We start from the raw sequence: 27445 nt of genomic DNA on the forward strand, positions 1-27445 counted from the left end.
TATAACCAGATCATACATTTCTGCTTTTTTAATGTAAGACAACACCTTAAATAATTGTTTCTGGCTTCAACAATTTTCCAGGTATAAAAATCTTTCCTTCTGCACTTATTCTTTGAAATAGTCATGGGAATGCAGAAGCAGTATCTAGAGTGCAATTAACTGTGGAAGTACATTAGGGCTCAGTCCTGTTCTCTGCTACAGCAATATATACTGTACAAGTTAAAAGTTACCTGAAGATTTTACAGATACATAACAATACCATATGGGAGGACAAAGCCCCAAATGCACGCCAGGTAATATATTGCTTTGGTGCCCAATGACTAGATTGAATAGAAGATGCTCATTACAAATACCAACAGAACAACCTAAGATATTTACCTTATTAAATTAAAAATCTTCAATCAGAAACAGTTGAATATATCACAGCAATGACTAAATACTACAGGACAAGGAAAGGGGGTTCCTTTTAATTTCTGCCAGAAATAGGCTGCTTGATGAAACCTAAATAGTTTAACAAATCAGTTATGCTTAAAGAGCAAACCCTCCATGGAAAAAAATTTTTTTTTTTTTTCAATCTAACAAACAGTAGTAAATTCTGTACTGCATAGAGTTACTTTGTAAGAACAAGTTTATGAAAAGGGTAAAGACAAAAAAGCAGCATTACTCGCCACCCCATCAGAATATAGCCACACAGGGCACAGCTGATAGTAAAGATGCTTCAATGATATATTGTAGGACATAAGCTAAACTGAGTATGTACAGACTGAGAAAGAAAGTGAAAAAGATCCAAATGTCCAAGGAGAAAAGGGGTATAATCTTTCACACAGGATGCACTAACAGAAAGCTGTTCGGAAATTCTTCCTCTAGCTAAATCCCTGGCTTGGCAAGTAAAAATAAGTGGCGTCAAGGATGGGGACTATGCAGGAAGTGGGGATCTATGATTCTTCAGCCATTTGAAGCAAGGAGTTGATAGCTGCATCCTTGTTCCCTCTCTGAGCTTCCAGCACTGAGCGGATTACTTCCCTGTCCATGTTGGGAAACATGTCCTGGATAGATTTCAGGTCCTCTTCATTACACAGGTGCTGAGGGTTGACCGCAGGAGGTGGTATTGCCACTGGTACCATACCTGGATTACAGACCGCAGGCATCCCTGCAGGCAAAAAAACAGAACAAGGGAAAAAAAACAAAACACACATGAGTGAGGGGAGGGGAAAAAAAGAAAAAGAAAAAAGCATATGATTTTGAAGAAAGTGGCTTGACTCGCCCCAATCCACCAACTTCAGCATTTTTTTTTTTTAACCTGTACTCTAGGAAAAAAAAAAGATTGCAGAAATTATACCTAGACTGTTGCAATCAGCATACAATTTTCTGGAACAGGCTCTCTGCCCAAGTTATGTTCCATAAGTGGTAAACTGCAGTATGGCAACAAGTACAGCACAAAATTAGGTACGAATTGCATTACCCAGGTTTACACATAAATCACTAACCAAACACTAAGCCCACCACAGAAAGGTGGGGGTGTTTTTTTCTCCCCTGCTCTAAACTCCAAAAACAAGACACCCGTCATATTTTAGTTCCTAGTGTATTTATGTTGTGATCAAAAAGATGGTTTTACATCAGCAACATACATAAGTGATATTTAGAAACTCATTGAATGCAACCTCCATTGCATTCAAAGGAATGCAAAGTACTTAGGTCCACTAGGAAACTGGACCACACTCATAAGTAAATTTTAAGCAAATGTTTTTCCCCTGGTTAAAGTTCCATCCATTTCAGCCTGCAAAGTCACAAAACAGCAAAAGCGCAATTACTCTTATGCCTATAGGGGTACACACTGCTTTTCCCTGTTCTTCCACCAGAAGACAAAATTCATCTGGTATTTTTCATGAATTTCTTGTATGTCTGTGTAAAATTAAAGTACTGTCAGTTTACAAAGACAGTTTTAGAAAATTAGTTTTCTAATTCCTATTAAAATGAATTACTCAAAGTCCCTTTTCATCACTTAACAACTGCTATCATTAATTAAGCATGGATCCATTGCTAAAAAAAACTACTATTTGTTTTATAAAACTGAAACCAGGTATAGTACACACCCAGAGTCTTTTGTTACTGTTTCTGAAAATGGCATATTTCATTTCTTCTTTAAGTAGTTCCAGACCCCTGATTATCTTAGTCCCACACCTTTGTTTGTTACTTTTCCATTCTGCTGTATTGTTTCTATACTAGGGCAAGGAGAACTACCTGCATCTAGATGTAAACATGGTACTGCTTCATACAGCAGCATGATAAAGCTTTTGTATTTGTTCTCTATTTGCTTTCAAGCATTCTATCCACAGTTTCAAATACTATTCACCTGGTATTTTCATAGAACAGTCCACAGTAGTTCAAATATCTTTATGTGTAGTAATGACCAATCAAGAAATCATCACCAAATATATATTGGTTAAGATTTTTCTTTACACACAATACCCTAACACCAGCCCTAATATGTGATTTTATTTCCCACTTACTCTAATGAGATCCTTCTGCAACGAGACTTAGAAAACTGTTGAGAGTTTGTTTTGACAAATTGGCTATTAGTCCCGTTCCCTTGATTAGTTTTTAAAAAATGTGATGCACCTCACCAAAGGCCTTCTGCCATTAGGGGATGACTCATCACTTATTTTTATCTGTTCATCACCTTTTCAAAATAGCTATTTAACCACAACAGGACCTTTATTGTATCAGAATATCATATGACAGGAAGAGTCCTTAGCAACGAACATTTTCAAAATGCAGCTGACAAGGCGATATACACAGACCACATCATTCTTTCCCACATACTCATACACCTATAATTTCTAAGGTATGAGCTTTTCCTACATAACCATGTCACCTCCTTCTAAAGTTTACTCAGTTAGTAGTTTGTTTTAAATTACCTTGTTCTAATCTCCATAGGTTTTAATGAGTTTATGCAATGGGGAAAACAGCTATTTCAGAACTGTTTTTAAAAAAAAAAAAACTCAGTTTGCTATTCTCCAGTCCTCTGAAAGCAAGAGTAATTAAACAATAGGTTACATATTGCATTTGGTAAAAAAAAAAATCCAAAATACTGATCTTAACAATTAGAGTTAAACTCTAAAATTATCATCTGAGGCTCCTTCTCCATAAAAAAAGCCTTCCTTCCTAAGAAGAACAAACCCAAACACTTTCTTCCTCCACCTATTATGGTCTCACATTCCAACTCGGGGGTTTTTTTGTCCTCCCTTATATACTTATATCTTTATAGTCAATTACCTAAATGATTCTAGGTTCTCTGCTTCTTTAAAACAAATAGTTCTCAAGTCCTTATACATTTGTTCTTCAAAAGCTGTTAGCCAGCCTTACTAGCAGTTTAGATTTAATATATAATTTAACTCTCACATTCCCTCATTTAGGCAGACCTATCAATTGTTGGTAGAAACCTACTTTACTGCTTTATTGCAGAGACTTTTTAGGATTCTCCAAAAGCGCCTTTTTTTTTTTTACAGTTTTTATTTCACCTGTGTAGTTTTCTTTCTCTGACCTTAATTACTTCTCCTTAAGTTAAACAAAGGATGAACTATTTGCATCACCACTATTAAACATCTTCAAAATAAGGTACTTTTTGAACTAGGTTTCATATATTACTCAGGAATATATCAAAAGCTGCTTCTCTTTTATTGAATTCTAACTACTCAAAAGCATAATAACATAAAGCAGATCTACAATCAACATAATTTTAAAGTGTGCCTCTGCAACCTCATGACTCTCTTAGCATAATGACTAAAGTACTGAAGTGATCAAACATATTGCAACTATATTATACTACTTCTAGTCAGAATTAACACCTCCAAAAGAAAAAAAACAGAGTAAAGAGCAATTTCAGTACTTACCTTGTCTCTTCAAGATTTTCTCTAACCTGTAACTATTGAATCAGAAATGTCTATGCTCACTCTAACTTGCACAAATATTTTAGCATCTCTGTGATTATCATTTTTCTATCAGCCTTAAAAATGCTATATTAAAATTCACATTCAAGGTTGGATCAGCTAAACTGATCTTAACTTACATCATCTCTGGCTGACAAGGTACTGTAACTAAATATAGTCTGACTGTGTGCATTGCAACCGAGATTTTACCTAATGTATTCTTTGCTATTTCTTTCATTTACTTGGACTTCTGTCCTATCAGAAGGGATGCATTACTGAATAGTAAGCACCTCCAAATTTATCAACGTTCTCCAATTTTTATTTTAAATTTCCCCTTGTAATCATCTGAAGTTTAACTAGAAGCAAAAAAGGAACATAGATGCTTTAAGTTTAATGTACAGGCTGCATCTATTTGAAAAGGTTCATGCTGGGAACCTAAAGAAATGTCCCTCTCACCATAAATTTATTACCTACACACTGGAACCATGTCGCTGCCAAGCCATTTGCATCGCACCACTACGAAGGATGCTGCAACAACCTAAGCTTTAGCTCTAGAGCTTCTTATGCCATTTAGACCATGGCCCCCAGAATTGTGTCTGGCACTAGCTGTTTGAACATCTGGCAAATCAGACCATGTGTGCACCCTGGTGGCAAACCACTATGCAGTCCTCACCAACACTGCAAACACACTTTACCCAATAATCATATCCAGCAGCATTTCAGATTGCCTCTTCTATAGCTTCAACAAGCCTCAACTCATTCCTCGTGCTTCCTACAAACAATCTAGGCATTTACAAGAGGTGAACAAAGATTTATGGCCTCAAAAAAATAAAGTTGCAAGGTGCCTAAAAGAACAGAGCAACAGAAGTTAACGTCTTACTTCTAACATAAGCTTTCTAATATTCTTCAGTAAGTCATCAGCACCCTAAGATTACCCAACTATCAGCCTAAGTTGTGTAGGAACTGTCCATATAAGAGGTCAGTTTAAAATATTAATTCAAATGAAACATGACACTCCGACTACCACAGCATTCTTCAGCTCACCAATAAAGTTTGTGTCCAAAAAACAAGACCAGCACACAGGGTTTTTTGCTGTTTTCATCAAAACAAGATAATTATGAAGCCAGACATCTGCACACAGTATTCAAGAAGTATTATCAATATAAATATTCAATTTTAGAGACAAGAAATTTCTTATTAGTATTGTTTTTCACTAATGATTTTCAAAATCCATTTTCTGGGCTCTTACAGTTCTACAGTTAATGCTGTCTACAACTACACTGTATACAAATAGAATTTAGTATCACAGTGATTTTTAATAAGTATTATCATGACACATTTACTTTTCATGAAACTCAGCATTCAAGCTATGCAAATACCAATTTAAAGAGTACCTTGGTTTCATGCTTTGTTCTGCACTCAGACTAAAAGCATCCATTTCTGATTTACAAAATAGTAAGCAAGACTTAAGCATAAATGTAAAGAACTACGCACTAAAATTTAGCAAATATAAACATATACATGCAGTTATTAGAAAAAGTTACAATAAACTTCAAAGTTATCAATGTTCAGTAAAAAGCTGCTTTACATATTAAGCACCTCATTTCACTAACAGGTGAAAACTGAAACTAAACCACATAAGAATCCACTATAAATGGAATTGCACACTCCTGTGTTGCTCTCAGATATTAGGTAAGTGTTATAAATCAGAAGAATGAAGCACTGTTTTCCAATCCAGTGAAATGGCCACGACAAACATGCTGGCATAAGCAGTGACATTCCAATAGATGAAAAGAGTATGTACAATAGCAAGTCAATTGCTATGAGCAGCAAGGGAAGCAGCAAAGCGGCCTTCACAGGGTAAACTTCTTCTAACTGCACACAAGGCATTACACACTTTATTTTCTTGTTCAGTCAAGTGCCCTATGTTTAATTTCTTGACTCATCATTATTCCATCCCATGCACAGACCCTTTCAGAGCAAACTCTGGAACCTTCTCAGCACAAATTCTTTCATTTGAAGAAAGAAATCAGTATCATCTTTTTAAAAATATGCCAACAGGTCTTAATGGTATTTGCTTCTGAAAAAAATTCAGTGCTAAAATATGCAAGCCATCATCTCAATTTTTTTTTTTTTTAAAGTGTTGCTTCTTTGCAAGCTACTAGCAAAGTGAAGTGTATGGACCCACAAAAAAATTCTGCAATGCCACTGCTCTGAATAAGCCAAATACGCTACAACCACATCAGTTTTATTTACAGCATCTTTCTGAAATTCAGAACATAAAGAAATGACATTTCATCTCACAGAATCATAGAATTTTCTGAACATACTTGATTGAAGACCAACGCTTTTATCAAAGTTAGGGATGTCACAATATCTTTGCACAATTCAAAATCAAAGGTGTCATAGTAAAATGAGTCTAAATTGATGGAAATTGATTTATAGTAATTTGCCTTTAGAGTTCAAGTCTGATGCTCAATTTGATGTGGATCCAAAACAGATGTGCATGAAAGACACACTGATGAAAAAAGTTTTATCTTTTTGAAAAAAGTCTTATTTGAAGATTAACAGAAGGCAACTGGCAGGCTGTCTTCTCAATGTCATTGCGGAACTGAGTTCTTTAATTTCAAGTTTCCAAAAAGTCATGACGTTATCTGCTTCTCCCCATACCTTGCAGTAGCAAAATAACTGCAAGATTGAAGTTTCTCTTCTAGGAAACTATACTATCACCTATGCTCACTGACATACAACAGTTTCAGAAAAATATTAAGATCACACTTTAGCCATCAACACCACTACCACCAATTACTTTAATCATTATAGCTTGAAGCTGAGTGGATGCCTTTAAAGACTCTCCAACAGGTTAGAGGGGCTTTAACCATTTCCAGGAGACACATTAAATTGTTCTATTGTGACACCCAAGTGGCAATACCTTGTGAAACAGTCTGCTGTAACAAATAAAGCTGTTCAGATAAGTTCATGCAAAAACTTGAGTCAATGACAATGGGAGTGAGAAAAGAGCTTGGAAACTTACCCAGAGCAAAGTACTCAAGCCCTAAAGATAGGTGAAAATGAAGGGGCAAGGGAAAAGGAATAAGACATGGGAAAGAAATATTAATCTATTTTTAAAAGGAAGTGAACCGTTTTGCTTCTGAAGGTGAAAGTTGGATAAACTGATGCAATTGGGTAAAAACTAAACTACCTAATATCAAAAACTAAATGCTGCTTCAGTCTCACAACTAATTTGCTTCAGCAGTCTGAACAAGTTTCATAAATGTGTTTTTACAGAAGTAACAATTAGAGGAAATGTTTTCAAAATAAGTAAGCCAACAGGTGTTTGCAGCAAGGTTTGCATTTTATAGCCTACAAAGGACAAAATACATCCACATCTGAAAAAATACCAGTAACATCACAAGCCAACCAGTGAAACAATACAGACACCTGAAGGAGTAAAATGTACATCTACACACAACTTTGTCTCAATGAAAAATTATATTCTGGACTCTGACAGAGCCCTGAAACACATATGTTTTTAATCTACTTTTCACATAGGTGTTTATAAGTTAAGAACAAATAGATTTTGTATTTATCCCATGAATACTACTTTTTTTTAGCTTACTGTCTTTGATACACTATCCAGATGATCAGCTTAGACTGTAAGCAACCAGTATACCACAATTCTACAGTTTAATTTAAAGTTTTTAATTCTTTAATTCTTTTAGAAAAAGAAATGGGAAGAAATGGTAAACTCAACTTTTAGAAGAGCAACAGTACTGACCAGTTCAAATTTTCCTAAACCCAATCCATAGATATCATCTATGGCAACTACAGTTTGTAGCAACTAGCACTACTGTCAGCAGGTTTTATTTAAAACTTTTGAAATTAATTAACATGGTGCAAGAATATTCTATGGCCATTTCTGATTTCATCAGAGTTCTGTAACATGTACCATCAAATGTGGGGGAAAAAGCATTACTTGTGTTGGCATTTCAAGCTTCATCTGCTTAGCACAGTGACAACCAACTGCTTGCTACAACCATTTAGCCCAGTTTGCATGCTACACACACATGTGCGAGGAATTAATTGCTTCGACCTTAATTAGAAGGTTACTTACATATGCTAAGTTTTGAACAGAGATTTTCTGTTACGGAAAAAACAGCTTGGCCTTTGTAACAGCTGTATTTGACTTAACACCATCTCTAAAGCACAATTATTTTGGACTATTAACAACTGTTAAATTGCCTGGATAAGCATTTTAGTCCACCCATTGTATTTCCATCATAGATAAGACTTAGAATATAACAGTCTTGCCCAACAGTAGAGTCTCCTCCATTTCAGATTAAAACACTATTCAGTGCTGCTCTTCCACTCTTCAGAAGGAAACAAACAGAACTTGCTTATTGACTACACTCATTTAAATGGATAGGTGAAAAAACCTTAACTAAGAAGATGCGAAGAAGGTAAACATATTCCTGTGGAGCATACTGATGTCCTGCCATTGCCATTCTTGAAAGAGTCTCAAAAAGACAAAACCCTCTACAGCATTCCAAAGAAATTATACCAACAAGTTTCCCCAGAAGATACAATCAATTCAGCTGGGCAGGGATAACCAGCAGTTTGCACGCACCTTTCTGAAAGAGTTTACAGAATCCAGGAGGAGCATCTAGTTTAATATATAGAAAACATTCTGAACACTCTATGCCTTCCAAGATGCACTATTGGTTCCTTTATAATTTGAAATTACTTTAAGCCATACAATTAAATGTATGAAACAACAGAAATATTCTGAAGTCAAGTCAATTTCAAAGTCTAAACTAAGCCATCCATCTAATTACTATGAGTGGGTGAATAAGCAAAAGCTTTAAAACTCACAGTGCTTTGAAAAATTTTGATGGTGCACACAGAAATTCTAGAACACCAAACACAAAGCACAGTAATATCAAAAAAAAAAATCAAAAATATAAAAATCTAAATACATCTAAGATGGCTTGCAGTACGTTTGGCATTTATAAAGTCAAGGAAGTGCATTCAAGCTTTCCCAGAACAAAACAAAAGTTCAAATCAAGGGATGGGACTTCACAATGCTTTAAATAGACAATCAGGAAAAATTTTTAATCAAGAAGATTATCATAGCAGTAATTAAACATGATGGATCTTTGCAGAAGGGCAATGCTCCAACATACAGATCAATAATATTGTTACATAAAGCCAAATTCTTATATGCTGTCAGGTATTACTATCACTTGCTAAATATTAGTTATTTCTTCGCTTGTCCAAGTAGATTTAATAAGTATTACTGAAAGTACTTGCAAGATAAATACAAAATCTACAGAACACCAATATCTGAACATGAAGATACACCATTGTGCTTGTTTTTCAACTTTGAAGGTCTACTATGAGTTTTATCTGTTCGGTTCTATGTCTAGTTTCAATTATACCTGAAACTAGTCTCTTCATTTCTACTGTTTGTACTCTGATGGGCACAGTAATTTTGCACTATGAATATATTCATTTTGATCTGTTTAAGAAATTCTGTAGCAACCTTCCATTACATAGCTATATGTAAGCACCCCAGCTATTGTTTTTCCTTTAACCATACACAAGAAAACTATGTTTGATGTTCACTAACTGCTTCAGTATATAGGGATGCAGTGAACCTACAAGCAAAAAGAGACATGACATCTAATTCAAATACAAAAAAGCTACACAGAAGTCTCGTGTACCACAATAGAATCACACTTCAGGACGCACACACAAGTTGAAACTAGTTCGTTGGCAAAGCAAGCAAGACTTAAATCCTGAGAATTAAGCTATAGAAATAAAAGCACTTGAAATGAAGAAAACTGCATGTTTTCATCAGGGAACAAAGTATGTAACCAAACTTCTCCACGTTTTGCTCTAACTTAATTCTATGAAAATTAAACAGGAGGTATAAGTCTTTAAGCTACATGCAGAGTCTTCTGCAGAGGAGGTTTGTTTTTACAGAGAATGAAATTTTAAATTCAATCAGGAATTGAGTCTTAAAAAAAAATACATTTATCTGTGTTAGCCCTTAGCACTGCAATTATGTCCCACACACTCTATCACTCATTCACACACTGTATGCAAATAAATTCAAAATATGTAAATTTATATCTTATTTTCCCTAAAAGGTACACATACTGCTGAATAAATGGTCATACAACAAACAGGAGCTTTTAAGAGCTCTAAGTGAAACACACAAAAAACCCAACTGAGCTTTACTTATCACTTATCCAAGTAGGGCAAATTCAAACTTATTTTCATACTTTAAACTTTTCATCCTCGACAGAAAAACTACAAAACTGAAGTTAACAAATCTTTCTATATAAGTCCAAAACTTAGTTTGCACAAACTAAAAGAACTGACAATACATGCTTTAGCTCTTCTTGATATATTTGTATAACTATCCCAGCACTCTCTAACATTTTTATTCACTGTGCTACCCACTTCACATACTGTGTCACAAGTTTCCAACAAAGCATCTTCAAGGACCACAGAAGAGTCAATCCCTTTACAGGCTATTTAAGCTGCAATTCTGACAGCACAAGTCATTTGGTGCACTTTCTGAAGTCTGAACAGTTTCACACATGGATTGCCACCATTTAAATAAGCACACGTTATATTAAGAGTGCAGCCTGATAGATATTTATTCAGTGACCTGACATAAGTCTAAAATAAACACTCAAAAAGAGAAGCATTCAAGCTACTTGTTCCAACTTGACACTCATTTTAATCCATTTCATCAAACTCTTGCAGCTCCCTTGAACAGGATACAAGACCGAAAGCAGATCTAAATTTAATTTGCTTGCTCTTCCTCTCCCAAAAATGTATCATGGGAAAAGTGGTCACACACAAAATCATTTATTCTTTCCTTTACATTCCAAAAATCACAAGAAATTTGGTAGTTATTTCTGCAAAACCCTTCATCTGGAAGTTTTAAGAGTCTTCAAGTAGAGGAAAACATACCTGCTATAGGCACATATCCAACTCCTTGCTGATATACAGTGGGCATCAGGACCACTGGCTGGGGCTGCATCATCATGGCAGCTGGCAAAGACTTGATGCAAAAAGCACAACAAACAGATTAGAACTACTCAAGAAATAGAAAAAAATAAACCAGCAATTAAAACAATTAAAAGTATTTGCAAAAAATCTGTCACATTGCAAATCCATGTCCCATGTTCAATATTACAATATGACTAAGTGGTGCTAATCTATATCAAGCAAAATGTGTGGCAAATTAAGTGAACTACCATCCTTAAGTGACAATTAATTTACCTGTAAATCAATATAAACGTATCATGTTAAACTAGCCTTTTGCAACAGTTTGATCAATTTTGCCACAGAAATTTTGTTACTGAAGCAAATTATTTTAAAATATGGGTTTAATCAGCTTTTACACCTTATTCTTGTGAAATGAATATACAACATATTCATCATAAATGAAAACTTAAAGCAAACCTGAATTTTATTAAACAAAGTATACAGCTTCTAGAAGCAAATTTTACTTCAAATTAATTACCTTAGAGGTAAACCAGTACTTTAAACAAAATATCAATTTAACTCCATTCCCTTTTACTACCTCAATTCCTGTTCAGTTTGGTCCTAGAAAATATTAAAAGGTCAGATTCTATGTACAGTACATTCATGGGCAGACAGTTTTAAAGGTTAATTACGAACTCATTTCTTCTAGGAATAACGTAACAACTGTTCAATTGTGGGGCAGAATGTGAATTTCAAACAGCAAGGAACATCTGTTCCCAGTTGTGCACTCAAAAGCAGCTTGGAACTTTTGATCATGTACAAGCGTAGTAGGAAGCATTCAGGACTGCACACGCTACACATGCTATGGAACAGCTACTTAAGACAAAAGTGACAGATGACAGAATAGTCTATGAGCTGTTACATGGACCAATGTAAGTCAGTTCATGACTAGGAGCACCAATTGAACAAGAATGGAAGTAAAAAACAAAGTAATCAGGAAGATCATTCAAACTAACCAGAAAGACCTAGAACAGAGAAGAGTTTCTATTAATTTTGCTTTTAAATTGACATGACTTTCTAAAGATTTTGGGGGAAAAAAATAACTTGTTAGATTCCATGAAGCTTCTTTTAAATAATTATTATTATTAAATTAGAAATGACAATGGACCACTTGACTGAGGATTTCTTTTTTATATATAATTTATCCTTTTTAGCACAGGAATAAACTTAAGTTCTGTAATTGCAAACCCAGATAAATAAATACGCATTTACCACCTCACCAAAAAGTATCTACTGCCTTAACTAATATTTTTGACTGCTATTCCTAAAGTTAAACCACAATTATTTTAAATGCTAACACACATAAACACCCAGTAAGGTACAATGGAACTACTTCTACCTCAAACTAAAATATCTCCTTCCCACTACCCAAGAAGCTTCTCTCCTTTCTCCCTCTAACCCCAAACTTGGCTTACCGTGTACGACATAACCAGATTAATCATTCCTTCCTTGTCATCACCCTGCCTCCCACTCAGGCTATACCATTCATCCTCCACATTTCCTTGTTTCAGAGACTCAGGAATTGTAATGTGTGTCCAAGCAATGCGGTCATCCATTGAAAAGGCCCGCTGGAATAGGATTAAAAAAATATTAACAAGTTAATTGTCCTGGAGGAAAAAAAAAAAAAAACCACACACACACACACACACAAAACCACCTTAAAATTATTCTTGACTCACACTTCCTTCAGTTTTATGCTATTTCATTTTGCCAATTTTATTTTTAAGCTATTCCTTTTGAAATTACTAAAGTGTCAGTAAATATTTCAGCCATCTCCTTTCTAACAAGGATGAATGATGCCTGAAGTGGGATTATAGATTGACTGCAGATAATTAATAAGAAGAAATTGAAAATTTGAAGCAGAATGCTTCTAGAAATACAACATACTAATATCAACACAGTTTGTGTGAATCTAGCAACATCATATCATATCAGAGGCCATTAAATGAATGTAAACAGCTTCTGTTTACACTGCTATAACAGGCTGTGAACTTCAGTAATTCAAGAGCAGATGCAAGTACTGATCTGCCAGCCCTGTTGCAGCAATGAAACAGACACTTCAACCAATCAACTAAGGCCATGAAATAGCATCCCAAAGCCCCACTTGTGTAATGACCACACAGCTGGTGCAGCATTGAAGTTTACTGCACACAGTAAGAGAGGCCTCAAAAAAAGGCAAACCACAGACTTTAGCCTCAGTTGTAGACTCTTAGTTTAAATTGCTCCAGAAGGTATGTTTGTGCTAAGTCAAAGTCAATATCCTGATCTGGAACAACTGAGATGCAGGCACATATTCCCTGCTGCCAACAGGAACAACATACTAGAATTCAAGATAGTATTCTTCTAGAAAAGCTTTGTGAGCAGATCACCTACCAGAGCTGTTAATCAGACCCATTCAATCTCTAAGAAAATTAAATTGTTCAAAGGTTAGGTATTTATTACCACTGTGTCCTAAGTAAAGCACAGACAGGTGCCTACAAGCCCACCTGGAACAAAATTCAGGTAAGTATAGATTAAGCTACATTTCTGCTAATAAACCCTGCTGACTACACACAGTCTGTATTTGACCGTTTTGTTCTCAGCATTTCCGAGCTTAGGAAACCTTCCAAGTTCCTCCTGGGTTAGATTAACACTTAAGAATTTCTGAGTAAACAGCATTGTATAAACAAGCTATTTTTAACAGGGACAGTACAGAATATAAGACTGCAGGGCATTTTGATAGTGAAGAGGAGCTTAAACACCACTCAGATATTTTTGCTTCCATCCCTTCGCAGAGAATCTTGCTAATGCCCCTTATCAGCTACCAAAAGAAAAGTAACAGCTCTCCCATTCTTGGGGAAGAGTGAAGCCTTAGTATGCATTGCTGCTCCTGGGATTCTGAAAAATTTTTGTCATCTCCCAGAAAGCACAGCGAAGGAACAGCCCTTGGTAACTCAACCCTCTTTTGCAAGGTTCTACCCAAACCTCAGTCCAAATGGGGGGTGGGGGTGGGGAGCAGGGCTGAGAATATATAGTAGTTCTGACCTCATCAAATATCTCTAGATAAAAAGAGTCCACACCCGGTGGAACAGTGCACTGAATAACTTTGTTCCAGCGGGGGTTCTTGGCTCCGTTATGTGCTGTTGGAGTTTCATACACAGCATATCCCAGCCGTATTCGACAATATGGATCCATGCGGGTCATTCCATAGTTCTTTGCTAATTTTGCCTGGAAAGAAAAGAAAGCCTATAAGTGTATAATACATTACATTAATATATTTACATGAACTTGATAAGTTAATTACTATTAGTTCACAAAGAGAGAATCAGATATATTCAACAAAGAACTAGATTCAATTATGAGGTAGACAGGAAGGAAAAAAAAAGAAAAACAGCATTCATATTAAAACACAGAATAGCCAATGACGCTGTTAAATGTCTGGGAGAACTTGAACAGGGATTCTCCTTTTAACCTGTCTGTTGTAGAAAATACAGATCTTCACCATAGCTAAAATAAGTTACTTCATACCAAACCAAAAAGGTACATGATTACAAGGAAATAGTAGTAAGTTCAATTTTTGCCTAGGTATCTGTTCTCCAATCAACAATCACAAACTTAATGTGATAGGTAGCCTGCCCTCTTTCACTGATGTACTTTTAAAGGATGAAATACTGAAATCCAGTAGCTTCAAGAATATCACACAATACAAAAGCACAAACTGCAAAAGCAGTTCAATTGAGAGAAAAAAAACAATTTAAAAAAAATCACTTAATTCAGTGTGTGCATTTGATATTACTTAATTCAGTGGGCAACTTGAGTTCTATGTTACTATAAAAACAGATGCTGTACAGAATCAAAAGAATCCAACTTAATTTTCGTGTAATGTTAGAGGAATAGAACAAAACAAGTTGATGAAAGTCCTGAACACAACACTGAGGACTGTTGCATAGCTATGCCAAAGTAGAAATCAGACTTTTTGGACATGCTGTTTGTCTGACCAGGACTAAGCAGTCTATAGTTGTTTTCCTAGAAAGACAAGTGACAAAATATGGTGTCTAGGATGACTCCCACATACAGGACATTTAAAGAAATGGAACAGTTGAGATTTGTATAAGATTTAGTCACAATGGCTTCAGCTCTGGCCTGGAAAGCCCTTTTCTCCTTCAGGGCATATGCTGGTTCAGTAACTCATACATTAGAGCTGGTGAGAAATGTCTCAAACTGTTCCTTGTAAATGTGGGCTTAACAAATAAAGTAGGAAAATTGGCACCTAAATTATGTGCTCTCTAGACTCTGAAGCCCTGAAATTAAGCAGTTTACCATAAAACTTCATCAAAGGAAGTCAGAGCATATAAATTGTCTGTCTAGTAATTTAAAAGGGCACAACCAACTGTGCTTAGACAAACTCACCACCATTCCTATATATCTGCAAGGAAAAAAAAGCAGTAAATCACCTTCCCAAAAACATTTTCTGATCTTCCACCAGTGTATTAGTAACAGAATTAAGGCATGCTGCTCTATATACTTTGTCAACACATAATTAAATACAAATGACTTCAACCAGCTTTTCATGTTCCACAGTTCAACTATGTCATGGTAAGTCTCCTATGCAGAATCCCACATGCCTCAATACACAGCCAAGATTCCCACAGCATTCTTGCATAAACTCTCAGACAGGTATAGAACACTATCCCCTGGGTCACCATAGGGTTGTATTGCCATTCAGAAGGACCTTGACAGGCTGAAGAAGTGTGCAGACAGGAATCTCAAATTTCAACAAATGAAAATGCAACATTCTGCCCACATGCACCACTATAGGCTGCGGGCCAACTGGTTGGAGAGCAGCTTTGCAGGGAAGGACCTGAGGGTCTTGGTGGACACCAAGTTGGAAATAAGCCAGCAATGCACCTTTGCAGCAAAGACAACAGACAGCATCGACAACAGACAGCATCCTGGGCTGCATTAGGAAAAGCATAATAAGAGAATCCCTTCTACTCAGCACCGGGGAGACCGTATCTTGAGTACTGTCCTCTTTAGTTCTGAGCTGCCCAGTAGAAGACACAGCCATGTCTTCTGAACGAGTCCAGCAAATGGCCACTAACACAATTAAGGATTTCCAATGATGTTGGATGGGACCCCTAGAGATTGGCTAGTCCAAGTTCCCCACTCAAAGCAGGGTAAAATGCTCAGGCAAGTTTCGAGTGTCTCCATGAATAGAAGATCCGCAATCCCTTTGGGCAACCTGTTCTGATGTTTGACAACTCTCACAGTAAAAATGTTTTTCATATATTTAAATAGATTTTGCTGTTTTTCAATTTGTGCTCTCCGCGCCTCTGGTCTTTCCTCTAATAGCACTGGAAAGAGCCTAGCCATCGTCATAAATACCTGATGGCAGGGACTACTCATTGCTAAGATTCCCCCCAAGGCTGTTCCCCAGCTCTCTCAGCCTTTCCTTGTATATAACATCCTCTTTATACCTAGATTAAGAGACTGGCCTGGGGAGAGTAGAGGTTGGATAAGGCTTGGACAAAATAAGTGCCAGAGGTCCCCTCTAACCTCAGCCATCATGATTCTATAACAAGTGGTTAGTTACAAGCATGGCATCAAAAACAGCCATTAGGTTTTATTCTTCAAGCAAGGTAAGTATTTTTTTCTTGTCTGCACAAGCACCTAAAAATAAGTGAGGATTGAACCAGATAAAGACCAGTATCATCTCCATCAGTTCACCTATCCAAACAGGAATCTAGATGTTTCTGTATGTAGCCACTCAAAGAGAGATGCAAAACTCGTTCTTGAACACTGTACTGTCTGCCCCCTTATCTGCTCCAGGAACCTCTACCATCTGTACTGATTGAATCAACATCTCGTGACAAACAGCACTTTAAGCTGTCCAAGCAAATAGCCAAAGATGAACAACCTATGGAGGAGCATACAAGTTGCTAGAAACTGCTAGAGAGTTAAGACAGACATGACATGTTGTTTGATAAATGTTTTGTTTTCTTATAGGTCTGAGGGTTAACCTGAATCATCTATTCCTAGCTCTGGAAAAAAGTTACACTAAAGGTTCTTCCACTATGCTCTGAAAGTGGTAACATTTTTCTCTGTTCAAAGTTGCAGAAGAAGCTTCCAATCTTACACACTCTGAACACAGACTGGGAAACTCCTCAGAACTAGAAAGAGGGCTGCAACTGAGTGCAAGGAATGGGTGCAAGTGTCTAGACCTTAAAAGTAATAAACTTTGAAAAAGTATTACTCCCAGTTTTCAGAGGAAAGATATTGGCTGTGAAGGAACAAACTGACCAGTAAAGGATCAATGCCTCTTTTCCTGAGACCTTCTATATAGGTTTACTCCCCAATAAGGACCTCACCATGGAAGCTGTAGCCAAACATGTACTATTCCAGGCTTGGTAATAAATCTGAGGCTAAATACCTCTCTGGTATTTTTCCCAGAGAATGACCTGAAAACAGCACTTGTAAATAGATAGGTGTCTTAAGTTAATATGAAGGACATCTGCTATGCTAATGTAGATAAACAGAATTGTGTTGACAGACAAGTTTTAAAACCTGAAATCTTATAGACAATGAATGCAGTAATACAGTACTGCCAAGAGTTAAAAGAAAGGGTAACAAAGGAAAAGGGGAAGCACAAAACAAAGAAGCAGGACTGGACTTGTGATTAGAATGCCTGCAAAAAGCACTAGGAAAAACCAGCAAATGCATTAGAGGAAACAGGGATGGAACAGAGCAGTCACTTAAGGAAAAATATGTAAGGCAACTGCAGTTCCCTACAATATTCTCAAACTTGGCAATGTCTTCCAATATTAAGCATTTCTACAGGAAGCGTTCTTAACAGAAGTTTTCAGAGAAACCTGTTCACTGTAAAAAAAAGTGAGTTTATTTGATTATGTGCTATAATAACAAGGCTTACAGGAAATTGCTGCACCATGCAGCTATGAAATGGGAAAAAATGCTGATGTACAGAAACATGAAGCTACAAAAACTTTTAAAATTACTCACTCCCTGTATACAAGTAATTTAGTCACTCAAATTCCAACACAAAACCTTTTTGTGGCCACTGATCAAAAAAGATTAATTGCATTAATTACAATTACTTAAATGTACAAAGATGGTAGAATTTATACCTGTACTACAGTAATGCTGAGTCTGCCCACCGTACCCATTGGTCCTCCATACTGTAGCTGCTGAGCTGCTTGGGCATCCAGCTGGATTTGCTGTTGCTGTTGGGTTGGGGTAATGCGAAGAAAATCTTGAGGAAGTTCACCAACGTATACCTTGAAGAAAAGAAAAGAAAACTTCAAAAACTTAAGTCTTCCACTTTCACAATGGAAGAGAGAATAAATAAATCAAAGAACAGCTTAGCAAAAACATTCAGGAGAATCTAGTTTTGACAGCATGAACAAAGAACTAATTAAATGACGAAACTGCCAACTCATGGAGAGAATATTCTCATACTCCCTTTCAAAAACACGTTTCCAACATAAGCCTCTGAAAAAAGTAGGACATACAGAGCCAATGCTGTTCTGCAACTAAACATTTAAATAGTCCACACAACAGTCAGAGCTACCAAGTTTTACATCCCATTCACATGACATCTGATGGCAGCCAGCTCTTTCACTTATTCATCATTCATGTTGCATCCAGTCATTCCTGTGACAAGACATAGCACCACCCTGCCTTCATTTGAAAGGGTCACTTTTGCAGTCACCTTCAAGATAGACCATAAAGATGTTTCCTATGAACCAAATCCTTTAACACAACCAAGAATTCTTCACCATAACAAAGATGCCCTAATGTTTTTCCAATGTTAAACATGGCCGGCCTGCAACTACCTTTAGGGACAATTTGGGGACAAAATCCCACAATATGCAAAACATTAATGGAGAAATTCAAGATCTGGTCTATCACAAGAAAGAACCATGATGAAAAATGCAAAGTGGAAAAATCTTAGAGGAACTCCTTCACAGGTGCTGATATGAATCAGCGGTTACCATGTACCTTCTGTTAGCTTTATGGTAAGAGAAGGGAAAGTTTCTACCTATTACTTGTCATTTCTATTACTGTAAATTCAACAACTCAGGTTTTTTCTAGGTTTCAAATGCTCAGTGAACATTATCAATAACATATTTAGAGAGATCATCACATAAAAGTAACAATCATAATATAATAATAAATTTTAAACAGCACATAAAGTGGCATAGAAAATTCGTAATTAAGCTGCAGTTATTTCTGTTGCCTGTAGAGTTGCTTACATATTTATTACAGAACTGTCCACCACATCAACACAAAAGACAATTCAATTTCTTATGTTACTATCTCAGGCCAAATTACTCAATTGTATATATGACAGATGCATGCCTACAGAACATACTTTGAGAAGTTAACAGGCCTCTAGGACATAGCTTTTGAAGAGCAGACAGCACTTACATGCCAAGGTTGCATCTTGGAGATAGCAAAAGTCATACAAAATAGGATTTGGCAAGAGCTGCAATTTCTGCCTGAGAGCCTCAGGATCCTGGCAACAGTAGGTGTTACATGCCAGAAAGGAAGTTTATCAAAAAACTAAGTAGGAAGTACTGAATGCCAGCTGCTAGGCTGTTTGGGGGGAGGCAAAAGAGGAAATCAGTTTTGCTTACAAGCATCTTAAAGTTTGACACTTAAGATCCTCTTAGAGGCTTAAGCTTTAAAAAGCAGGGAGAAAAATGGGGGCAAAGAGGGAGAAGACTATGCTAAAAGGTAGTGCTAATATTAAAAGAAAACATATTTACGTTAGGCTGGAAATTAGACAGGGTCTTGTAACAGCCTTCTCATTAGAATACATGCTATAAAAAAAGGAGTTAATTTTAAAATAAAAAATAATCAATTTCGGAAAGATTTGAAATGGCACCAGAATTAGCAAGGCAATGGCATTTACAACACAGCAGGTCCCTCCAACCCTTGACCTTCAGGAATTTTCAAATCTGGTATTGTTAGCATCTCAAAGAATAGACATCAAAGATTTCTCACAGTCAGAAGCGGTGGCTGCGGCCCTGAAATTACATTCTCACATGTGCAAGCTCCCTCTGTCAACTTCTCAGAAAACAGGATAGTATATTTTGTCTCAGCTGTCTTAACATGGGCATTGGAAAGCTTAATTCACTCAAAACAAGTGAGAAGCCTAATGATATCTTTCACTTTTAAAATTTTAAGTCATCCAAATACAGTTCCAAAATAAAACATACAAACTAGTCTCTGTACCGAAGTCCAAAAGGGACAAACAAAATGTGTAAGGGAGACCAAAGTTTTCTTAAAGCTTCTAAAGCTGACTTTAGGTCATTCAGTTAATCTCAAACAAAGCTACATTATTATCCTGGAATTGCAGAGCAGACATACACAGAAACCAAAAACAGCTAGTGTAACTAAATTATCAAAAGATCCGACTGGTAAACCCCTCCAAAAGGAAGAGTGGGGAACAGGAGATGCATATGCTGCCATCTTAAATATTCTGCTCTGAGATCTCGTATGCAAATCCTGGTGATATATTGAGTAAAATATCTAAGAGAGATGCTTATTGAGGAAGATACACTACTCTGGAAGTTCTTATGGTAATTATCAGTTGATTCCACATTGATAGAGACAAATGAGTAGTGTGCAATCTTTTTATCTGTAAAGAAAATACGCTAATTTATGTCCTCCTCAAAGCATTTAAAAGCAGGCCCGTAATTGCCACCTCCAAACCTGAATCAAAAATACAAAGTTACATAACCAGAGTTCAACTGCAGTTTGTTTTTAAAGCAAGGACAACATAAGTGACAAGCTTGTATCACTGATCCTACTCAACACGCACTTAACAATAAATGTACTTCTCTACTATAACAATATTTAAGGAAGAATGTGAAATTCAACCCCATTCTGCCATTAACTGGAGAACAAAAAATTCCATTTAACATTTGAATTTTACTAGAACTCTCTTTTCAAGCAAGACAACAATATGACAGTGCTATGATAGAACTACAATTCAGAAGACAAATGTTGAGCAGGCATTCATAAAAATAAGCCTGCCTTGTTAATTACTTCCTAATAAACTTCACTGGCAGCACTGCATATAAAAATATTTTATATCTAGGAACAGAATAATATTGCCCTTCCTATCTGCTAAAATCACCTAAGAGCTAGTTTTGAGGATCTTCAAAGTGAAACGCTGCAGGTATAAAAAAACTGCATCTCAACTTCTTCAAATTGAAGGCAGTGTGATATTCTACAGCTATTTGAGCTATTTAGGACTGGGCTGTCTCATTCTCACCCCCATTTCTTGTGCAACATTCAATGGTGCCAAGGAAATTGTAAAGTACACTAGTGCAGGGGGCTAGTCAGAAGAAAATGAAACAAGGATTGGAGGTAACAGAAGAGGAGTGGAAGTCATCAAGACTCTTACCTTGCCAACCAATCGTGTGAGTATTGGTGCCTACACACAGGAAAGAAAGGGAAAGCAGAGCCAAGGACAACCACAAATGCCCTCACTTATGGAATCATACACCAAGACATGATACATTCAGGGAACCATAACTAAGGCTTCCACACTAGCAATTAGCAAGAAACTCCCATACTAGGTTACAGAGAAGTTCAATATGAAAGAGCTTTAATCACCTAGCTACTCAAAGTTGTAGCCATTCTCCTTTAAATGGTTTTACTGTTTTTAAGAAAGTATAAGTGAGTGAATGACAGAGAATTTTTAACTATTATGCTATGTTTTGCACAGTAAACAAAAAATTCAGACCAGACATGGATGCATCCATAGGTCCTAAAGGAGCTAGCTGACACTTTTGCAAGGTTAGTCTCGCATCATCTTTGAAAGGTCATGGAGATTAGAGGAAGTGCCCTGAACTGGAGAAAGACAAATGTCATACCAAGTTTTCAAGAGGAATGACCCAAGGAACAACAGGCAGTTCAGTTTCATTTCAGTTGCAAAGAAATTCATATATCAAGTCCTTCTGGAAGCCATTCTAGACACATAAACGTAAAACTAGGGACCAGAAGTAGCCAGCCTTTACCAAGGGTTAAAAAAAAAAAGCCTGATAAGCTTTTTAAAACAAAAAAACTGCCTTCTACAATAAAATTACTAGAATCTGTCAGTAAGGAGAGAGCAGTAGGTATCAAAGCTGGGTCATTAGAATCCAAATGGGTGAACCATTGAATGGATGAAAAACTGTCTGGGTCACTGAGCTCAGAAGTTGAAGCTCAGTGGTTAATGACATTGGAGGTCTGCTGAGAGCAAAGTTTCTCAGAGGTCTGTACTGAGACTAACTTGAGGACAGGACCAACAACCAGAGACACAGAAGAACTGACTGGCAGGAATCTCATGAAATTCAACAAGTACAAAGTCCTGTACTTTGGATAGAAAAATCCCTGGCAACAGTACAGACTAGAGAACAACTGGCAGGGCTGCAGCTCTACAGAGAAAAACGTGCAGGTCCTGGTGGAGAGCAAGCTAAATATGAATGAGCAGAGCACTCTCCCAACAATGAAACCTAACAGCATACTACACTGGATCAACAAAAGCCCAGCCAGTAGGCTGAGGAAAGCAATTGTTTCCTTTTACTCAGCACTCATTATACCACATCTGGAATACTGCAACCCATTTGGGGCCCAGCAGTACAGGAAAAATGATAAACTTGAGTGAGCCCAGCAAAAATCCCTCAAGATGGCCCATGAAAAGGGCTGTAGCACAAGACTTGTGAGGACAGGCTGAGTATTTGTTTAGAGCAGAAGAAACTTAGGATGCACCTCCTAGCAGCTTTCCAGTATCTATGAGGAGGTCACTAAGAAAACAGAGCCAGGTTCTCTTCTGAGATGCAAGGCAAGAAGAAAGGAGACATGAATTGTCAAACTGAAACAGGGCAGGGTTTGACATGAAATAAGGAGAGGAAAAAAAATTCACCACAGGGACAACCACAGATAGGAAGAAATTGTCCAGGAAGATTGCAAAAACTCTCACCTTAGAGATTTTGAAGATCCTGATGGACAAAGCCCTGAGCAACCTGGTCTGAATTAAAAATTGACATTTTTAGCAAGAGGTTAGACTACATGGCCTCCTGACATCCCTTCTACCCTGAACTATTCGATGAGCCTATAGAACGCAAATTATAGCATGACACCTCCCCAGCTGAACTCCTGTAGAATTGTAGTCAAAGGCTCTACTTCAGAATTTCAATTTAGAGATGGACAAAGAAAAGAATATAACAGCAATTAAGTTTATTACATTTACAGATTTTTGCTGTTTGGTGTTTTGGGGTTGGAGGGGTTTTTTACATTTGTTGGTTTGTTTTTTTAAATGTCACCAAAATGAAAAAAAAAAAGTGTTATAGACTGCAAGGTACCAGACATTTCTTCTCCTGTTCTTATTATTTTTTTCCTGTTGACAGAAATCTCACATCTATTTTGTCATTTCCATTGCTCCCATATCTCTACCTATAAAGGCTTTATGATTCTACAGTCATCACCTTAATAGCATTTTCCATTTCCCCCAATTACACCACATATATCTAGTCTTGACGAAGTATTTTACCACGAGCTATTGCCTCTGGATTTTCCCAGCACATCTAAATAACAATAAACAAAATTAAATAAATAAAATAATACTAAATAAACAAATCTAAGACATTAACATTTAAACTATCTGCAAAATACATTCCACAGTGCAAAAGCACAACTGTTAATAAAGAAAAAAAGTTTGGTTTTACCGAATAAGAAATCAATATGAACCATTGATTACAATCAAAAAAAGATTCCCTTCTTCACTACAACAGTAATTTGAATTCCTGCTAAGTATGTAATGAAATCCAAATTGATTGCAACAACATGTGTCTTTAGGAAATTTCCACCTTCACAGAGCAGGTTTTTAACACGACCTATATCCACATTCCAGTAAGAAACAAAATATCTAATAAAATACTCAATTATATCCAGAATTATCAACACAATTATTTTGGTGATGGGACTTTGTATTCAAAATCAGTCATGTGATAGTATAACATATATCAATACTGGACAATGCAAACAGGAATTGCTTCTTTGTCACTTTTGTTCAGAAAACAATACCAAAGACTTTTGAAAAGTCTCAGAACAAAATTTGAAGTAAAATCAGAGACAACAAGACTTACATAGTTAAATGACAGTATTAGGACAAGAAAAGAGAAGTAATCATAAATATAGCCTGCCTATTATAAGTTTTCCAATCATCAGAATAGGGTTTATTAGGGAAATTAGAAGCAGAAATCTAAGTAGTCCTAGCTTAGTACTTGATCTAATTTTGGAGGACCTGACATATTTGCCAGCATGGTGAATAACCACGGAGATTAATTTTGTGTGTGCATGGCTAGCTAAGGAATCACAAATACAAGGTTTTGGTCTGTCAGACTTAAGCTGAAGCCTGGTCAAACTTTTCATTAATACCTCTCACTTGGAAAACGTATCATTTAGCAGCCCTTATATATTCAGCTATAGTTTAGATTTCAAAAGCTGTTTTGTTTTCAAAGTATCACAAAACGTTGCTAATTCCATAACATCCTGAAAACAGCCAAAGAAATCTATATTCTAGCAGAATATTTACCAGTAGCAAACAGGATGAATTCCAGTCCCGTTTCATCTGAAATAACAGCAAGCAGAAGTTTTAATTACTCACCAAATAAGCATTGCCACAAACTAGAAAGCATGAGTATAAGAACAAGACTGGCAAGACCATAGCAGCATTCTTTGTTTTCTTACCTGCATGAAACAGTCTTGAATATTTTCCCACCTACTCAAACAGAAAGAGACAGAACTCTTCTCTGCAGCACTAAAGAGAAAATGTTTCCAGATCCTTTAGCACCATTTAGTGGCTATCCATTTGTAATGCAGTTGTATATATAGAAACAAGTAGTATTCTATCTTGTGCACTAGAGAGAAAGACTGGAATGTACCTATCAGCATCCTCAGCTGTGTAAATGGCAGCTTAATATTGCATAAGTTATTTTTAATTTGAAAACATTCAAATCTCTAAAATGCTTAAGACAAGGAAGAGAAACATACACAACAATGTTAGGAACACCTAAGAAAAAAAAGATGTTTATAGTATTTTCTGAGTAAAACCTGTTACATATTGTCAGAATTCTATTTGGGTGCAATCACATCATCAATTCTCAAACACCAAGTCTTTGGGGATAGCGACTACCTAATTCACCACAGATTTCAGAACCAGAACAGCAGTCCTTGTCTTTTCATGATACCATCAACAGAGAACAAAAACCTTAATTCACTCTTTTTATCTTAATTCTCCACTTCAAACTTTTATTCCAACAACAGAACCATCATCACAATCCACTGTAAAAAGAATCTATTCTGGAAGACCAGACAAATGAAGCATTTTAAAGGAACGAAATTGATGGCCATATAATGTTACTGTCATGAGGTAACAACAGACAGTGATGCAGTTTTTCAAGATTAGCAGTTTAATAAGTCACTCCAGCTTTTCAACAAGGCTGCACAGACACTACAAAAAAAGTAGTTGTTTCTAGGAAATAAAATACAGCATTTTAAATTGATTGTTTAAGAAAATCTTACTTCACCCGCAGAGCAATAATTGTATTGTCAGTTACTACCAGATCCTTCCAGACAGGAGGAACAGATACGAACAGCACACGTATCGAGAGCTAATGTTATACCACAGCTATACACCGTAAGTAGGACATCCCGATGTGAGGTAAGATTATTCCAGGGTAAAACTAGACAATAACACACTCTCAATAAACTATCAACACTAACTCCCAGGAGATCGTTAAATTGGTTTTAAGACTACTCAGTTCCTCCCTCCCAACACACACGCCTACATACTACCATTGAATGCGACTTTCAGCACGTTTCACGTTCCAGCTTTCAGGTGGCAATTTCAGAGACGGCTACCTGAATCTGCCCAGCCCAACCATAAAAACACAAAGCTCTACTCTGCTTTAAGGTCCAAGAGGTTTAGCTCTGGTTTAGTTTAAGCCGTTCCCTCCTGCGGAAGGCCCTTAGGCAAAGAACGGGCAGAATAGCTTCTTCAAGCCCTACACACAGATAGGAGGGACTTTCCCCTCCCCTTTCCCAAAGCCTCTTCGCAAAGCGGAGAGCCAGAAGAGGCAGACTTTTCTTTCCCCGTCCCCACCCCCGTATCACGACAGACTGGAGGAGAGGTCTTTTCTCTCCTCTCTACCACGGGCCGCGAGCGGGGGAAGGAAGGGAGGGAGGCAGGGAGACAAGAAAGGTGAGTCACCCTCCCACCGAGGCCCACTGGCAGGAGCCGGGCGGAGGAGAAGAAGGACAGAAGCCGAAACCCAGAAGGGTCCAAGCCAGGCCTCACCAGCCCAACGCGGTACAGTCGCAAGAATTAACAGGAGACAACCTTCAGAGGCCCCTGCGGCTGATCCTCACCCGGCAGCACTCACCGGGCCCCGCTGAGTAGTGACGGTGGTCGCCATAGCGCCTTTCCCGGGCCGAGACCCTGCCTTCCGCCCCGCCAGACCACCGCCGCTACCGTTACTGCTGCAACAGCCGCCGCTAACCGTCACTCAGCGAGAGGCTCCCGAATCAGCTGACCCCAGCCCCGCCCCCAGCGCCGCGCGCGCCTGCAGCACTGCATTCCTCCCCCGCCCCTTCTGGCGGTTTCCAAAGCCGGGCCATGCGCATGCGCCAAGGGAAGGGAGCGGGGTACACAGCGCACCCCCTCCCTGTTCCGCATGCGCCTATCGTTCTACTGGGATGGGAAGGAGCGGGAAGCGCGGTGTCACTTTACGCATGCGCCCTTCTGCTCTGCGGCCGCCGCAATGGAGCGGCGCGCTGCGGCGGACGCTGCAGTCGCTAGGGGGCGCCGCGGTTTGTGCGAGGTCTCGGGGCCGACATCTTGGGGCAGGCCTGGGGCAAACTGCCCCCTCCCACGCAGAGAAGTGGGCACAGGTTTTGCGTGGGAGGCCGTGGAGCGCTCCCTGCTGGGTTTTCTGCTAGTGGGTGCGGTGTGTTTAAGGAACGACTGTTTGCTTTGCCCAGCCTGTGCTCTGGATAGCTGGCCCAGTGTTAGTGGTTTTCCAAAGTGGAGCCCGTGACCTCCTTCAGCTTGCTGGGCAATTGCAGCCCCGTCCAGAAGAACAAAAGCGGCTTTAGTATTCATGTGAGTGCTGCTTTGGGAGATAAAATCTGATAATTTCAAAGCCTATTTAAAGAACATAACTGTTTCCTGTTGTTAGGATCTGCTGCATGAATTTAGCCCTTAATTAAAATTCTAGCACAAATTTCAGTGGCTGGAAATAGAACAGTGCAATTAGGAACGCTCCAAATATAGCACCAGCTTTTTTTTTCCATGCTACCCTGACATCTACTTGGAGTGGGAATGGCCTCGTCTTTTTGCTTGTGTCTTGATACTCAGAGAAATGGGTACTACAGGATATAATTGATCGGGAGCCATTGAA

At 37.7% G+C, this 27445-nt stretch overlaps 1 protein-coding gene across 1 annotated transcript; it reads right to left on the reverse strand.

Moving 5' to 3' along the window:
- Positions 1-648: 648 nt before the first annotated feature.
- TOLLIP (toll interacting protein) lies at positions 649-26578 on the reverse strand. The gene is made up of 6 exons (XM_010296185.1): positions 26429-26578; positions 18116-18265; positions 14019-14201; positions 12410-12562; positions 10917-11007; positions 649-1150 (listed from the first exon to the last, which is right to left on the reverse strand). The coding sequence occupies exons 1-6, from the start codon at positions 26459-26461 to the stop codon at positions 936-938; spliced, it is 825 nt and encodes a 274-aa protein (XP_010294487.1). The 5' UTR covers positions 26462-26578; the 3' UTR covers positions 649-935.
- Positions 26579-27445: the final 867 nt, after the last annotated feature.

The sequence above is a fragment of the Phaethon lepturus genome, unplaced genomic scaffold, assembly GCF_000687285.1.
Source record: "Phaethon lepturus isolate BGI_N335 unplaced genomic scaffold, ASM68728v1 scaffold5411, whole genome shotgun sequence".
NCBI classification, from domain to species: Eukaryota; Metazoa; Chordata; class Aves; order Phaethontiformes; family Phaethontidae; genus Phaethon; species Phaethon lepturus.